Genomic DNA, 18,650 nt, shown 5'->3' with positions numbered 1-18,650 from the left:
ACGAAAAAAAAAAATCATTGAATTAACAGTTTTGTTTGTTTGTTTGGAGTGCCACAATATGACCAAGACAACACGCACTAACAGATTCCATTCACAAACAACCAGAGTCCCGTCTGTGAGAACTGGAAATCTCGCAAAATCCCTTGAGGTCAAACGTGACTTTAGAGTAAACAAACATGGCGGACGACTTGCAAGAAGAAATGGGCGATCTTCCGTAAGCTCGCTTTCTGATTGGGTGTGGTTTTATTCCACATTACAGTCTACCCAGAGTGCGTGTGTGTTTGTCCTTGGGGTTCCCACCACACAACAGCATTTCTGTTCAACATGACGACAATAATTAACAGCAAGATAACGATTTCAGAACATTTATTTTTTTATTCTGTGGTTATGGTGGCGTTTTGGGTGTTACTTTGTGGTCTGTTTGGTTAGAGTTGGGACATTACACACAGTGATTGATCAAATATGCGACGGCCACATTCTATTGATCAATTCCGGGTTGACAACATCAAGTCCCGCCCTGTATTTTTTTTTCTCACTTGATAAACCAGACCCAAATCCAGATAACTCTTACCACAAATGGGAAGAAAAGATAATTGATGAAGAGGGCAAAGAGTCAGCCACGACAGCAGAGAGAAAAATGCACAAATATTCATCCCTTGAAAGAATTTCTAAAAATAGCATGATTTAAAAGGTTACATGTTTACTTCATTATGATTGGTTGATTTTGTATTTCTGCTGAGCATATACCCCTCTGTTCCTAAGCAGATATAATGTCCATTGTTATGCCTGCCACTATTCCTCAAGTTAGTTTTAGCATGTGCTTGTTCCAATTTTCTCCATCATCAGCAAGAGGCAGTTATTATGCACTCTTGACCTTCCCCTCAATATGCTAGAACTTTCACTGTGTATTTCCACACATTTTCAACATATGCAAGTATATGACTTTTTAGAATAAGAACGCAAATTCCATTTCCATAAATAAATTGCATTGTGGGATCTGCATCTGTTGTATACTTCTCATTTAGGCAAATACAAGTACACAAGCACTCATCTGAAGTATCTGTCGAGTGCATGGTTTGAATGTAGATACCAGCATGCAGCAAAGATCAGCTCTTTCTACTTTTCCTGTTTCTGTTGTCAGAGAAATGCTTTTACAGTCTTGTTGCTGAAACAACCAGCAAAGAATTTACATCTCCCGAACACCCTAAGAAATACCCAGCTCACTCCCGATGTCAGTGGCAGATTCGCGCCCCTAAAGGCTACTCCATCATTGTCAAATTCAAGACCTTCCACATCGAGGATGACTGTGCCAATGACTATGTGGCCATCTACGACTCTCTCAGTCCTGACAGCACCCGTGCCATCACAAGGTGAGCATATGCAGCTTTCAAACCTCAGATTTGACTTCCTGTCATAACGTATACCAGTGTTGCTTATAGCAATATTCTGAGTTAAATACCAGTGTCGTAGATTTTTCCCTAAACCTAACTATCTGGGTTGTCTCCAATCGACAATCCCTGGGTTGTCTCCAATCGACATTTCCTTTCTATTCTAAGTCTACCTGGGTTGTCTCCAATCGACATTTCCTTTCTATAGTCTATCTGGGTTGTCTCCAATCGACATTCCCTGGGTTGTCTCCAATCGACGCTTAATAAATAGTCTACCTAACTAACTTGCTTCCCTAACTAGCTTTCTTCCTGCGCAGGAATAATCGACAAACAGACCTTAGCAAATGTCCTTTAAATGCTTTAATCACGGCTGGAGGATCTCTCGAGCAGTTCTCAGAGAATTTCCCCCAAGAAGAAGCAAGGCCGGAGGATCTCAGACAAATTCCATTGAGAATCCCACCAGCTAAAAGAATACAACAGTTTTTTATAGAATAAGGAGGTATGGCAAAAATGTCATACTGCATTACATAATTTCCCCACAATTTGATTGGTTTTCATATGCAAACCCTTCTGTTACCAGGTAAAGCAAACTTTGTTTTAATGATTACTTCATTGTTAATCACAAGGTTCAAATTTAGTCATCTTTCTAGTTTCAATTCCCAAATGTGTTATTTTTACACTCAAATTTTACTTTTACACTCAGATTTAAAAAATGCTTTAAATGTGTTTTTGTTTTTTGTTCTTTTTCTGCTCACCAAAGCTGCATTGATTTGATAAAAAAAAAAAAACAGTAATATTGTGAAATATTATTATGATTTAAAATAAGCATTTTTTATTTTGAAATGTATTTATTTCAGTGATGGCAAGGCTGAATTTTCAGCATTATTAATCCAGTCTTCAGTGTCACATGATCCTTCAGAAATCATTCTAAAATGCTGATTTGGTGCTCAAGAAACATTTCTGTGCTGCAGCTGCTTTGTTTTTGTGGAAACCATTTTTAAAGATTCTTTGAGAATAGAATGTTCAAGTCTTTACTGTCACTTTTGATGAGTCTTTTCTGAATAAAAGTATTATTCATATAAATAAATATTAATTTATTAAAAAAATAATAATACTCACCTCAAGCTTTTAAACCATAGTGTTTAGGAAATATAGCACTATCTTCTATACGTCAAGGACAAAGCCCCCTCATCGCTGGGCAGCGGTTACTTGACTTTTTTTTTCAATTCAGTTTCATTTTTCATGGTTGGCCTCAGGCTTCTAGCTGAAGATTGGCTTGTTAAGACCTCTCTCTAGCACCTCTCAGATACATGCCAATTTTTTGTCACCTTATCACAGGCTTTAGGAAAGGAGCGCTTATTTTTCTTTTGTTCTCTTGGTGTATTTATGCTACACAACAAATCACCTGAAGTGTATAGGTCGCAAACTGTATCTTGAAGCCAGTGGGCTCTGAACATAATACCCACAACACTGCTCAGCCATACGGTGACACAGAGCCATTCAGTTCTTAATAATGTTGTTACGCCCCAGGTATCTCTCTCTCTCTCTCTCTCTCTCTCTCTCTCTCTCTCTCTCTCTCTCTCTCTCTCTCTCTCTCTCTCTCTCTCTCTCTCTCTCTCTCTCTCTCTCTCTCTCTCTCTCTCTCTCTCTCTCTCTCTCTCTCTCTCTCTCTCTCTCTCTCTCTCTCTCTCTCTCTCTCTGTGTGTCTGCAATAAGGCTTCTAAACTGTTTTTTGCCATTTGACTTTGACTCTGTAATTGAAGTTTGATTTCATTTAGTGAGGTACAATCTTTGACGGAATGTATTATCTTAAAGACCCCCTTTAATTAAATTAAAGTTTTTGTCCATACCTTAAAGGTCATATCTGTCATCTACAGGCTTGTATACTCATAAAGGCTGAGAGAATGCACTTGCAGCACATATTTAGGGGCCAAGCACCAAAGGTGCGGAATATTCTTCTGCTTCTGTAATCCAATCTTCTTCAGACAATGCGGGCAAAAAGTTATTAAAATCTTTTTGATAAACCCAGCCGTTATCGAATAACACACAAACTAATTGGTTTAGTTACAAAAAATTGACTTTTGTACGTAGCGCTTGCGAAAACACTTAAGGCTGTATCTCCGCAACTCTATCGCATTCAGACCAAACTTGGTACATGTCATCATAAGCATGACTTGAGGCTACATGCTGCGTTATGGCGCAGTGCCACCTACTGGTCCGGAGAGACAAAAAAATGGCTATTTTTGCTTATAACTTCTGAACGATTTGTCCAAAAATCATAAAAGTGATCTCGAGTCAACTGATATCCAATTTTCCATATCAACCATTTTAGGCGTCTGCCACTTTGAATTTTGTACCAAAATACTGTATTTTATCAACGCATGAACGTATCTTTACGAAATTCGGTATGGGTCATCAATATGATGCCCTAAAGGAGTCTGAGAAGTTTCAAACCAGCGCCACCTAGTGGCACAATTTATTTATCAAATGCTTATAACTCTGTGTGTGGTTGACTTATTTTCACGGGAGTCATCTCCTTAGGTTCCTGAATCCTTTCCGAGTCTAACGATACCAAACATGTGTAGCGTTATGATTTAGCGCTTTAATAACATTTGCCAATATCTTCGAAACCGTTAAACTGATCTAGACGAAACCACCGTAGGAAGTTTGGAAACATAGGTCGTTGTTTAAATGCTAATGCCCATGTGACAAAATAGTAAGTGGCAAGAAAATGCAAACAAAGTCAGGTGTGGGTCTTTTTTTATGTGTTTATACATATAAATGTCAATAACTCCAAAACGAAATGAGATATTTTCACCAAATTAGACACAAATTTGACCAAAAAAAATGTGATTTTTGCCTCTTGTTGGTGCTATAATAGAACAAAACATGAAATTGCCATTGACTTCAATACAGTATTGTGATATAAAATGTTATACTTTATGAACACATTGTTATGAAACTCGGTACGAGTCATCGGCACCATGCCCTGAATGTACTCAAAAGGTTTCGAAACAGCACCACCTTTTAGTTGAAAGTGATAATCCATAAAAAAATTTGTTACTGTATATGATTTTTTTCTGCCATTTTGCCTAAATTCATCTTTAATTGTCTTTAATTGCTACTTGCTGCAGTTGGTCTGACACTCCCAGCCATGTTGGCATGTCTTATCCTCTTCTTGCGCTTGGCCCCGCTAATGGCTGGTCGCAGCTATATTTATATTATATTGTCTTTCATTTTTGGAACAAACATATTGATAATACTCTCTTCACAGGTTATAATCCATACAGGTGTGCAATAATACAATGCTCTTCTATACAGTTGTCACAGTTCTGACACTCTTTCCATCACAGACAGTGTGGACTTCGCCCTCCTACAAATCCTCTTGAGGTTGATTCTTCTGGTAACATCATGCTTGTCAACCTGGTCACAGACGTGGTCCGGAAACCAGGATTCAAAGCGGTTTACTCTGCCATTCCTACTACTACTGGTAAAACTTGTATAAAATGCTAAGCATTTGTACAGAATGATTACAAGTCTTTTTATACAACAGTTCTTTCTGGTTCTCGAATCTGATTGGCTGAGAGCTGTGCAATAATTCCCCAGTATCAGCGCCGTTTCACCGTTTGTATCACTCCGCATGCTGTGACTGTCACGGCGGTCGAGCAAATCCACCATGTTTTGTACAAATACTACTGTTGTTTTGTCACAAAATGTAGTTTTAAGAGTTTTGAAGGCTAGAATGTAGTTATTTACAATAAGCTTCAATGAAGCGACTCAACATTCCTTCGTTTTAGAATTGGTAACGGAGGCTTGGGCTCAACTGTCAAACTGTCAATTTGATATTTGAATCCATGGTGGAAGTAGTTCTGCACAAAAGGATTTTTAACCTCCGTTGTTGTTTCTTATTTAATTACTCACTTGTGCCTTTGAACTGTTACGTAATAATACGAATAAACGTAATACAACACTCGTAGCTGTGCGATATGGCTGTGTATTAGTACGCTGTGACGGCCGAATCACAGCCGTGCTGATATACAGCCATATTGCACTGCTACACGTGTGATATTGCTCATGTAAACACTCGCAGTGTCTGACTTAAAACTTGAAAAAGAATGTTGAATTGACTAGAAAGTGTTTCATGTTGGTTTCTCAATAACTTTTTCCCATTCATTCCCCCTCCCACCATATTCATTTCTAGCTGTGAGCTGTGGAGCATATCTGACTGCTTCCACAGGAAACTTCACCTCTCCGCATTACCCTAGTTTCTACCCTCCTTTGGTGGACTGCACGTGGAACATCAATGTAAGCTTGCTTCACAACACTGTTTCACTTTTTTTTTTGTTTACTAACAGATACCCCTTTTCCACCGACACTGTTCCGGTGCGGGTTCTCAGCCTGTGTCTGTGCTCGAACCGCTCCACGCATTTCCACTGCAAAAAAGGGGCTTCCGTTCCGATTCTTAATAAATTGCTGATATTGAACGGAGCCGAGGAGTGGGGGCAGAGAAATGTCTCACGTGCGAGAGAAGACCCAGTGTGCAAGAGAGCGAGTGAATCTAGGGTTTCAGTTTCAATTTAGACCGATGAGAGTACGGGCAGGTTATGTGAGCTGCTGGTACGCTAGAATCACTCTCGGTGCTGTGAACAACAAAACAGAAGTGTAGCCTGCACAAACACCGGGACACTCAATGTTTTTTTTAGACTGGTTATATTCAGATACACAACACATAGTAGCACTACATCACCGTTCGTTCCTTAAGGAAACACGCAGCCTGTTCGAGACAGGCTCCAGTTCGCCTGGCCGAGAACACGTTCTGGCTCCAGAACGAGAACCATTCTGGTGGAAAAGGGTTAAAGGGATACTCCACTTTTTTTGGAAATAGGCTCATTTTACAACTCCCCCAGAGTTAAACAGTTGAGTTTTACCGTTTTCGAATCCATTCAGCCGAGTTTCTGATATTTAGAAGAATATCAGTAACCAGACAGTTTCTGGTCTCATTGACTTCCATAGTATATATTTTTTCCTGAATGGGCTCGGCTGAATGGATTCGAAAACGGTAAAACTCAACTGTTTAACTCTGGGGGAGTTGTAAAATGAGCCTATTTCCAAAAAAAGTGGAGTATCCCTTTAAGAGTGCTCATGTTTTAAAATGAAAGGTATATTTGAGTTCAGTTTTCAAGTATTTCTTAATTTGATGTAATATTGGTTCTCTGTTTTTATTATTTTCTATTTTTCCGGGAAACAGCTTGCATAGTGTTTCTGCCTAACATCTCATTTTGTGTTTCACAAAAGAACGGAAATATGCGATTAGAACAATATGATGGTGATGAACATTTTCATATTTTGATGAACTATTCGTTTTGAAGTGTTTGTTGATTTCATGTCTTTTTGAAAATAACCCTGAACACTATCATGTGGATTCTGCAGGTTGCTGCTGGCAAAAGAATAAAGATTGAGTTCCGTATGTTCCGTGTGAAAGAGCCGGGGGTGGACACTAACACCTGTCACAAAGACTACATAGAGGTGCTGGGAAAAAAGTAAGTTCTGTCATCTGTCCCGCCATGACAGCCAGAAAGATTTCATTGTTTCTTGTCAGCTTCCTGACAATGTATAAAATGGCATAAATCTCAATTTACTGTATCTTTAAACCAGAGGAGCAGTCTGTTGGCCGTTCTTTTTGTTGTTGTTCTGGTTATTCTTGTTGATTTCTTAGCCTTTGTTTTATTAACAGCTCTTTCCTTCCTCGTTTTTTGAAGGTATTGTGGGGAGAAACGTAGACTTGTGCTCTCTAGCCCCGCCAATACCTTGGAAGTGAAGTTCCATTCAGATGAATCCTACACTGATAAGGGATTCATGATCATTTACACCGCATTTGACCCTGTAAACCGTACGTAAGCCCAGTGTTTCAATATGACCATCTAAATGCAGTGATCAGTTTTTGATCCAGGAATGTTTCAAACAGACAGATCATATTCTATCATTAGAACTCTCCTTCGCTTCTTGCGTTGAGTCCTGGCTGTCTTCCTGTTTTCTTCTCCAGCTTGCCCTGGTCAGTTTGCGTGCACCTCAGGCTTGTGTATCACAAAACAGCAGCACTGTGACGGGTGGAACGACTGCGAAGACCTGAGTGATGAGAGAAACTGCGGTAAGTCTCACCCCAGTCAGGATGCTTTAACATTTAGTTTAAACCTTTCAATTTATTAATTAGAGCTTGAATTGGAATAGCCCTGTCCGACAGGATATTGATTTGGAATGACAGGAAGATGCACAACACAGATAATTCATCAGTCAAAATGAATGATAAATAATTGCATCAATAATTTAATTGTGTTGATTTATTCTGTAATATATAGGTCAGTATCTATATTGTTTACAAGTACTCATACAACAGTATCTGTTGTTTTCTTCCACTGATTGGACAGATTCCTCCTAATTAAGTTTGGAATAAACCAATTAATATTTTACCAAACAGCACCTCGTTGTTTTCACATAACTTAATAAGAACATTAACACCAAAATTTGAACAATTCTATTTATTGTGCATTTATTATATTAAATATTATACATTAAATTTGTAAGTAATTATAAATCATAGCATTCTGAGAAATTAGGTGTTTTTGGTTCATAAAATGAACGCCATGTTTTGATCATTTTTGAAATCATTAAATGTTTCTGGAAATAGGAAGTTAATTCAAACGGAAAAAATGACATGTAACTTTTCCTTAACTTCTGATTTGAATTATAATTCTGCATCATGTTTGCTACCTATCATTAGCCATTGAAATTGGGAATACTTGGAAATCTGTTATTTTAAAAATAACCTTTTCAGGACAAGTATACATTGTACTAATATCTGACAAAGTTAGGTGATGTTTCACATAAATTTTGCACTATTCAGTATGTGTTTTTAATGTTTCAGACTGTGGTGATGAACAGTTCACTTGCAGCAATGGCCTTTGTAGGCCTCAGTTCTTTGTCTGTGACCGAGTGAATGACTGTGGCGACAACAGTGATGAGAAACATTGCGGTGAGTTTCTCCTATTACATTTCAACAAACATAATTATACATTTTTTTTATTGCTCAGTTCAGCATTTACATTTCCCACTTGGAAACCCTGCTCAAAAGGAAGTCAATTTAAATGAAACAAAACCCATTTAAGGATACACTAAGCATTCACACAGATCAAGCAGTGGCCTTGATGAGATAACACGATCAGCTGTTTTCTGGGATTCAAATAAACACTAGCTTAAGATGAACTTCCCTTAAACTGGTGTTTTCTTTGAGAACATCAACATATGTGCACCTTTAACACTTGCTTCGTTGTTGCATACTTCAAAAGGCCACTTTCTATTTTACCATTGAAGGACACTTGATAAGGCTTTGTTTTGTTGTTCCTCTTAGAGTGTGGCACGGCTGAGGAAAGGTGCGCGGATGGCGCCTGCATCCCACAGAATTTTGTATGTGATGGGAAAAATGACTGTGCTGATGGCAGCGATGAGGTCTCCTGCATAGGATGTGAGTGGATTTAACTTACTGATCACTGACTGCCTTTCCATAGAGCTTAACACTAGGTTGGTCCAGTTTGTTCTGTAAGCTTATCTGCATTGCATAATGTCTATTATGAGAACCAGACTTGGTCACAAGCAACAAAACTAACTTAGCACTGAGTGAGATTTGGGACCATGCTTTGTGTTATCTTAGGGTCTCTATTGTCAGAAAGATCAGTTTAGGTAAAAACTAAAAGCTTGTCATCACAGTAAATGGCCAGCCACTGAAAAGGTGAACTAAAATATTAAAAGTTTTAGGACATTTCGGAATGCTTTATATTGAACTTTAATCAGACTTTTTCAGCCATTAAGCTGCTGTATTTGCATCTTCTTTTTTCTCCTAAATAATCTTCTACTTGCTGTGTTTCTCCACTTCTGTAGCTATCAAATTGACATTTACATTCACAATAAATATTGAGTGCCATTTACATTCATTATTAACCTGCTTTTAATTATGCATTAATTAGACTCTTGTGATAGCAATAGCTTCAACACTTAGGCTAAAACTGTAGTGAAATCACACATGTTGGTCTTTTCCAACTTGTTCAGCCCTTATTTATCTCCCACTCTTTCTATCCCAAAGTTGTTCATTGTTTTTGTACCCTTCAGCAGAGATAAGTGACCTATCCAACAATCAATAGGCCTGATCAATACGTTGGCTCTTGCTTGGTCTTTCAGGTCTTTGATGATAAAAAGAAGCTGCAATTGATGGTTTATTCGTTCAAGTTTTACTCTATGCTCTCTTCCTCTCTTAGCGCCTGGTCTCTGCAACGATTTCTCCTTCAAGTGTAAAGACAAGCAGTGTGTAAACAAAGTCAACGCAGAGTGTGATCGCGAAAACGACTGCTCAGATGGTTCGGATGAAGAGGGATGCAGTAAGTCACATTGTTTAATGTATTTTTTTTCACTCACAAACCAAAGTGAAGATGCTCTTTTAGTCTGGACAAAACATGGGCAGTAACCATTCAACACACAAAGTTATTCAATATTAAGAACTTTGATTAATTTGCAGCTGTGATGATATTTAGAACAACAGCACTGTTGCTCATGATATATTTGTTAAATACATAATTGAACTGTGGAGCTTTATCACAATGATTGGCTCATCCAGTCATATATTTTATATTATTTTGTTATATTATGTTATACTTGTCATCGAATTCCCAGCAAAAATAAATATAATTAGGGATGCACAATTTGCATGATATGGATTATCTGTGTTGTTGTTTTATGAATCAGTATCAGCCAATATTTGAAGATGTAGATCATAATCATGTGCTAATTTAAAGGCACATCAGTTATGGCAAAGATTTTACCCTTAACAACAGACGGTCTTGAAGTGATGTGCTACAGTCTTTTAATTTATTCTAAGATTTAGGTCAACTAGCAGCGATTTAGATTATGGCAAAAAAAATAAGTACAGCAGCTTTTATTAATATTAATTTGAAATGCACAGTAAAATCTCTTTTAGAAAACCCAGCTAATGGTTCAAATCACTTACAGTAGTTATAGATTTAGCTGTGAAACCGTATAGATTTATAATATGTAAGAGAATACAATTACCGCCCATGCAGCTCTAGTGTCTTTATTGCATAATTATTTGCAGATAATGAGCTTCCCAGTGTTTTCACAAGCTTTTGGTGTTTCAGCGCATTTCAAAACTTTAAAAACAATTGTCATTTCCAGAAGTTGCTGAATAATCGACAATGTGGTAATTAGTGTGGAAGAAAATTCACATTAAAGCCCAAAGCCATTATACTTATTTTATGAAATTTTACTTGACATTTCTTCATTCTTTCTACTTCTTTTATAGGCCTCAGGGTTGCTAGTTTCTTTTTCCTTCCCTCATTGTGTTTTTATCAGCCAGCACGGTTCGTTTCTCCATATATCTGCCTTGTTATGATTCCGCTAAAGGCCGACGGTCCTGTGAGTCAGAGCAGATGTTTCGAGAAACTCGAACTTTCAGTGCTAACCTTTTTTTGCAGCTAGCCCACTGATCTTATCCCTGCTGGTCTCGAACAAGACCTCCTTAACCTCTCATCTCAGCATGCCAATGAAATCTCTTCCGTTGTCTTTCTTGAAGTCTCTCTTTGTGTTTGAACCATTCCTACAATTTGGTTTCAGACTGCGGAGTCCGGCCATACAAGCACAACCGTATTGTGGGTGGGCAGAACGCAGATGTGGGTGAATGGCCGTGGCAGGTCAGTCTACATTTCAAGACCAACGGACACACTTGCGGCGCCTCAATCATCTCCAACAAATGGCTGCTTTGTGCTGCCCACTGCTTCATCCAGCCTAGTCCAGAGTGAGTCGGTTTATTGCATCTCTGTTTTATTTGGTCTGCTTAATTTAGTCCGTTAGCTGTAGTTGATATCATCAGAGGCATGAATCAATTTGCTAAGTATCTTTCTCCGTTCAATTTTGGTCAAAGAATGAGCTTGTATTTATTCTCATTGGCCAGCAGGTGGAGCACAAGACATGGCATAAAATCATATTTTACCTTGATGAGTTATTCCAACATGTTTCTGAGACTGAAGCACGAAAGCTGAACTGAAAGATAATTCGCTCTCCTGAGCCACGCTTTCACCATGAAATCAAAATTGACCCCATTTTACTTTGTTAATAAACGTTTCTGGTCTTTTTTTGTGAATGATACATCAATGCACAAATGTCTTTCATCAAAATGTAATAACTTGTTCCACCTCTGAAATGACTTTGCTTTTCAGCTGAAATTACCAAACCCAGTTATTTTTCAATCCCTCTTCATTTACACTACCGGTCAAAAGTTTAGAATAATTAGGATTTTATGTTTTTGAAAAAAAGAAAAGTAGTAGTCTCCTATGCTCACCAATGCAGTGTTTATTTGATTTAAAAACACTTTAAAGACAGTCATTTTGTGAAATATTCACAATATTTACCTTCCATTCATTAAAGAATTCCATAAAAATAATAATCAGCAAAAGCTGTTTTTAACATTGGTAATAAGAACCATTATTCAAAATTGAGCATAAATCATAAAAATTTAGAATGATTTTTGAAAGATCGTCATATATAAATATATTCAAATAGAAAACAGGTATTTTAAATTGTAATAATATTTCACAATATTACTGTTTTTACTGTATTTTTGATCAAATAAATGCAGCCTTGGAGAGCAGAGGAGACTTCTTTAAAAATGATTCCCAAACTGGTCCTATAAACACAGCTTTTTACAATCCTGACCGTACTTTCTTTTCTTTTTTTTTCTCATTAAATCTGATTTCCTGTCAAAATACAGACTTGAAATGGCGTTCAAATCCATTTGATGTTGACCTTTCAAAACATCTGATTTAAACAACTAACCTCCAAAACAACATGGTGTTCATTTCTCTCTTCCAACAGCTACAAAATGACATCCAACTGGCTGACGTACAGTGGTCTGCGGGACCAGAACATCCAGGACGGCTCTGTTCAGCAGCGTACTTTGAAGACCATCATCACCCACCCAAGCTACAGTGAGATGACCTACGATTATGACATCTCCTTGTTGGAACTGAGCCAGCCATTGAACTTCAGCAACACCGTGCATCCCATCTGCCTTCCAGCATCGACCCACGTTTTCTCGGCCGGCAGTTCCTGCTTTGTGACGGGCTGGGGCGCGCTCCGAGAGGGAGGTGAGACAGCTTGTGCGCCTGAGGGCTGCCCTTTGCGTTTGGAGCTCCGCTTTTTCATGAGTTACCTTTGGAATTGTGCCTCACAAGTTTGACATTCATCAATCCCTTGTCTCAGTGTCACTTAGCACATCTTTTGTTATACGATTTTGTTATTTGTGGAATCGCTTAACTAATTCTAAAAAATGTTTCAAATTATGGCTGAGAGTAAAGATGCTTTTTGGTATTAGAATGGTTCTCATAGGACTAATGATTTATGTATGTGTTGTAGGAAGTGCTGCAGCAATCCTGCAGAAAGCAGAAGTTAAGGTGATTAATGATACAGTATGCAACATGGTGACCGAAGGTCAGTTGACCTCTAGAATGATGTGTAGCGGCTACCTCACCGGAGGTGTGGACGCTTGTCAGGTAAAAAAACATTCATATTTTTATTTATGAAATCACACTGAATATGATATTTTCATTTCGATCTGGGTACTGTATGTACTGTACTGGTCAAAAGTTTAGAAACATTACTATTTTTTATGTTTTTAAAAGAAGTATCTAATGCTCATCAGGCCTGCGTTTATTTGTTTAAAAATACAGAAAAAAAAAAAATCATTTTGTGAAATATTATTGCAGTTTTCTATTTGAATATACTTTAAAATATAATTTATTTCTGTGATGCAAAGCTGAATTTTCAGCATCATTACTCCAGTCTTCAGTGTCACATGATCCTTCAGAAATCATTCTAATATCTGATTTGATACTGGAAAAAGTTGCGCTGCTTAATATTTTCTTTGGAACCTCTGATACTTTTTTCAGGACTCATCGATTAATAAAAAGTTTATAAAGAAAAGCATTTATTCAAAATAGAAATCTTTTCTAACAATGATACAAAGTGATGTATAATGTATAAATGAACACATCCTTGCTGAATAAAAGTATTATTTCTTTAAAAAAAATTATAATAATAACTTTTTATTCTTCAAAGAATCCTGAAAAAAGTATCACAAGTTATAGAAAAATATTAAGCAACTGTTTCCAACATTGATAATGGACCAGAATATTAGAATGATTTCTGAAGGATCATGTGACACTGAAGACTGGAGTAATGATGCTGAAAATTCAATTTTGCATTACAGAAATAAATTATATTTGACAGTATATTCAAATAGAAAAACATTATTTTAAATTGAAATAATATTTCACAATATTACAGTTTTTGTTCTATATTTTTGATCAAATAAATGTAGGCTTGATCAGCACAAGAGACTAGTAGTATTACGCTTGTTTCCAAACTTTTGACCGGTACTGTAGAAATAAATCGGATACTTTTCAAAGTGACTTGAGTGTGGACTATCTAGTCAATTTTTTTTTTTAATTTTTTTTTATGTTGTCAATCTAATGTAACATAAAATAATGCAAATCATTATATTAATAATATAAATAATAAAATATTTGTAAATGTTTGATGGTATGTTTTAGGGAAAAAAGAATCATGTCTATAGGTGGCGTCACATTGGATTTAGGCGGAATTTTGTTGGGGAAAAGAGTCCACTGTTAATGTAGTGATGTATAAAGTTTCTGTTGGTCAACGTGGCGAACTGAACGATGCCAAATCTACGTGGCAAAATTGTTCACCCTCAATCTTAATTCCAAATTGTGTGGATTACTATTGAAATGACTAATTCAACTGTGAAAATGTGTCAATGTGACTGCACCTTAAGGGCTGTTATCCCAATATTTTTCCAAAATTAGCATTTACAGAGTTACAATAATAGCACCCTCAATGCAGCTAAAAAGCTTTCTAACTAAAACATGCGCAAAGATTACACATTTATTGAATGGTAATGAATTCAAGGTGGTTTAATAGCCATTTAGATGCATTGTCAAGCCTTTTTCATCCTGTTCTATTCATTCAGAAACACCTACAGTACAAATATGACATGAGCATAATGCCATCAAAGTGTTCAGCTAATGTTGTTGTCTTCCTGCAGTGTGTGTACACCCTCGTAGTGGAGAAGATTAATTATTCTACCTTGTTCCCTGATATTTAAATGAGCTGATTTCCATAATTTCTACTTCTATCTCACTTGTTATTCATCTTGCTTTCCCCTTTCTGAACGCTCTGTGCGTCTCTCTTATTCTGAGTGTAATCTTCTTTTCCTCGCACAGGTTCCGGTCCTGGTCTTCTGACTCCTTTCTGTCTTTCTCTCCAGCTATAGGAGCTCATAGATCTCTCTCTCTCTCTCTCTCTCTCTCTCTCTCTCTCTCTCTCTCTCTCTCTCTCTCTCTCTCTCTCTCTCTCTCTCTCTCTCTCTCTCTCTCTCTCTCTCTCTCTCTCTCTCTCTCTCTCTCTCTCTCTCTCTCTCTCTTCAAATATGCTTTATTGCCACGTCTGTTTACATTGCAATATTGGCAAAGTAATTAAGAGCCGAATTGTATTACACACAAAACAAATCATTCAGGAATAATAGTAATGGAATGAAATGACACAGTAAATAAGCAGCTTAAATTAGAGGTACAAAATAATAAATGATAAGTGATTACAATAATAATTAAAATGTTTGCAATTGCTTCACACACCCTCCTTTTTTCTTTCTATTTTCTCACATACATAATCATCACTTCATCTCCACTTTTAATTTCAAGCAATTTATTTGCATGATTGTTTTATATACAATATTGCCAAAGCATTGATATACACAATAAAAAAGTCTCCAGTAATACTAAAATAAATAACCACAATAAATATACAATACATTAAAATAATATAAACATTCATTAATGAACATTCTCTTGAATTAGATCAACAGGCAACTCTTGAATATGGTGATCAAATATGTTTTGTTACATAAGTCCTCCATGCATTTTGGTCTTTTTCAAACAGTTTTGGAAAATGTGTGAAGTGTCTTTCTTTTGGCTTCCGTAGGGAGACTCGGGCGGGCCTCTTGTGTGTCAATCCGATGTTGGCATATGGTTCCAGGCAGGCATAGTGAGCTGGGGAGAAGGCTGTGCTCGGCGGAACAAGCCTGGCGTCTACACGCGTGTCACCAAACTACGGGACTGGATCCGTCAAATCACATCCGTATAGTGGAGCCTGGACCTGCAATCATACGACAACCAAAGCAGAAGAACAGAAATGTTCAGTTCTGTGAATATTTAGTACAGTATGTGAGACCACCTGGTTGTTTTCGTTATAGCATTTTCATTCAGTGACCATTCGGTTGGCTTATCAGTGAGGTTTTCCATACCTGTGTCAATCTAAAGTTGAGTTCATCTTTAGTCAACCAATTAAAAAACTTCATAAAATACATGCAGATACAACTATAATGAGGAGATTGAGATTGAGATGAGATTGCCAGATTGGAATTCATATTTTCATCTTTCTGAATTATGTTCTGTTTTATACAAATCTTTTAACTTTTTCTTGTGCTCAAAACGTGCCTTTATTCCAAAGACTGGACTTTACCTCTTCTCAGAAACAATTACTCTTTTGTTTCAGACTTTGGAGCAAGATTCAGTCCCTACAATTCTTTTCTCTTTTTTTTTTTTCCTTTCTTAGTGAAGGTCAAAAGCTTCTTTGCAATCTAGAAATTTCTGTAAGCATCCCACTCAGGCTGACCTTCTTTCCTCACATCTGTGTGATCTCGGAACCTCAGTGGCAAAGCTCTAAAATGGAGGATTAGGTAAAAATAGGATATTTCCGTCATCCATTTGCCAATACAACCAAGGCCAACATAGGTCACTAACTTCTGCTGCATGTTTAAGTTCCGGCCAATCAATGTCAAAGCAGTTGGCTGAAACAACCTAGCAGGATGGTCTCTGCTTCAGAGTCCTGAACATATTGAGGAATCTATAACGCCGGATCCTCAAAGACTTGGCAAGTTTCTTTCCCGTGGAAAGTCCACTTGCTTAAGTAGGCCTAAGAATTTCAGGCTTTGTAGTGTAGTGATTTAATTTCCCAGGAGGTACAAGAGACATAAGCTGTATTTTGAGGGATGTCAAGCAATGGATTATATGTTTATGTACTACTCGGGTTTCATATAGCATCATGATGTACAATTTGACCTGTTAAGGGCTTTCGTTTTTAAATTGTGAAAATTTCAAACAGCTTTTTTAATTGTTTAACTGCAATGATTGTATATGGCTTTAAGTGTCTGGTTGACTAACATTTGTAAATATTTAACATGCTTTTTAAATGCAAATTTAGCAGATTACTTTTTCTGTTTAGTTATATACTATGCAAATGTTTTAATGTATTCAAATTTCCCAAGAGTTTACAATGTTCTCTTGACAATAAAATACATGGTGGTTTTACATTGTCATATATATATTTATTTTTTTCAGAATGCAACATTTTTGCTTAATTTCCATGTAATTTAATTTCCCCCTGAAAATGCAAATGTAGTAAAAACAACCGAGAACTGTTTTATCACTATTAAATTAGCTGGCCTTGGCATAACCAACATCATATCAACATTGCCTTCAACAATTATTTGCCCATAAATAAGTGGTCTCCTAATGGAAAAGGAAACGTATATGCTCTTTTCAGTTGATACGATAGAGAACCCAAAGCGTGACTTTGTTACAGTTGTGAATGTACTTAGTTTTGACCTTGCACCAATTAAAAAGCTCTAGGTTTAATTAAGCGTTGCACTGCACTGCAACAGTTGTTTTAAATGGTTGGCAGAGTATTGAACTTAAGCTAATTACATGCCAGATTTGACCTTGTATGAGCTTTAGATTGGTGCTCAACCTTTTATATTATCTCCAATTGATGTCATAACTCTTGCACTTAGCATATTGCACAGTAATATATGGTATCTAGGCAGCCAAAGGTCACTATCACTTGATTGAAACAAAGAATTTTGGTAAATAAAATGACTGAATGAAATCCAGCTAACAATTAGTTTAACCAATTATTCCATGTATTTCCGTTAGCTTACTGTTTATGTACAGCCTGACAATCAGGAGCGTAATTTGTGGGGGGGTTGGGAGGGAGATACCCCCCCCCCCCAATATTTAAATCTATGCATTACAACCCCCCCAATATTTATACCATGATCACATGAAAAGGAGGCATACCCAAACTTCAACCCCCCCAATGTTCAAACCAAATCTACGCCCTTGCTGACAATAGTTCACGTCGTTTTAATGGTGAGATTCATCTTGCGTCATAAATATTCAAATGTGTGCAAATAACGTGAAAGTTGAGGTGGGCATCCAGCAGAGTTGCGTGTTCGGTGAGTAGATTTAAAAAAAAAAAAAAAAATTTTTAGCTAAGTTATTTGGTGTTTTTGATCAATTTCATTGTTTTTAACGGAGAAACCACGAAATATTAAATTTGTACTAACAAGACGTTAATAATTTACCGATACACCTCCATAGGATAGCAGCTTGGCGCTCGATCCGGTCATAACCCAGATAGCAAGGTGACATTGATTAAATGTTGAAATTCCATCAGAATCATCATTTTGGTTGAGGTTGAAAATTCAATGCTAAATAATATTGGATCAATGTTGAAAAATCAATGCTAAAATAATATTGGAACAATGTTGAAAATTAAATGTTAAAATAATATTGAATCAATGTTGATAATTCAATGTTTTTCAGTGTTGAAAAGACAAACATTGAATCAATGTTGATTTTTGGTCAGCTTAAATTTCTCCACTGGTTGCCTAGACAATCCTAACATTGGTTGCCAACCGCCAATCAGATCAAAGCGCTGCATAACGGTCAACAGATTTCAAGCGCGGCATAACAGATTTCAAGCGCGAAACAGACAGACAGACAGACAGACAGACGAAGCATTCGGGCAACGACAGAGTGATTTTTAGAGGTAAGTTAATCTTAAATATCTAATCTTTCATTTCTCATTTTTATTTATCTATATTTCTTACAACTTGTTTGCTTTTCCTGGGTGAGTCGGAATTAACTGCTATGTTAAATGTATTTTTAATACCGTACTACGGAGCCCGGGAAGTCACCTGTGGGAAAAAAAAAAACAATCCGTGGCGACGGTTTGGCAATCCGTCCGCTCAGTTTTATAAACCGTACTCACGAATTCTCAAACTGT

The 18,650-nt window shown here is 37.0% G+C and overlaps 1 protein-coding gene across 1 annotated transcript in view; it reads left to right on the top strand.

Moving 5' to 3' along the window:
- The window catches only part of st14 (ST14 transmembrane serine protease matriptase), a 39,428-nt gene extending 22,537 nt beyond the window's left edge, over positions 1–16,891 (top strand). Inside the window, exons 7-19 of the mRNA XM_084418735.1 lie at positions 1,142–1,370; positions 4,742–4,878; positions 5,590–5,693; positions 6,819–6,928; positions 7,148–7,278; positions 7,432–7,536; positions 8,311–8,418; positions 8,794–8,907; positions 9,695–9,814; positions 11,064–11,244; positions 12,321–12,592; positions 12,861–12,997; positions 15,504–16,891. Coding sequence (XP_084274861.1) covers positions 1,142–1,370; positions 4,742–4,878; positions 5,590–5,693; positions 6,819–6,928; positions 7,148–7,278; positions 7,432–7,536; positions 8,311–8,418; positions 8,794–8,907; positions 9,695–9,814; positions 11,064–11,244; positions 12,321–12,592; positions 12,861–12,997; positions 15,504–15,665 — 1,910 coding nt within the window. The 3' untranslated portion in view covers positions 15,666–16,891. The remainder of the gene's footprint in view (positions 1–1,141; positions 1,371–4,741; positions 4,879–5,589; positions 5,694–6,818; positions 6,929–7,147; positions 7,279–7,431; positions 7,537–8,310; positions 8,419–8,793; positions 8,908–9,694; positions 9,815–11,063; positions 11,245–12,320; positions 12,593–12,860; positions 12,998–15,503) is intronic.
- The last annotated feature ends 1,759 nt before the right edge of the window (positions 16,892–18,650 follow it).

Source organism: Rutilus rutilus (genome assembly GCF_951802725.1).
Source record: "Rutilus rutilus genome assembly, chromosome: 9".
In the NCBI taxonomy this organism is placed as follows: Eukaryota; Metazoa; Chordata; class Actinopteri; order Cypriniformes; family Leuciscidae; genus Rutilus; species Rutilus rutilus.
Note: the sequence above shows the minus strand (reverse complement) of the source record. Positions and strands in the feature narration are given on the sequence as shown.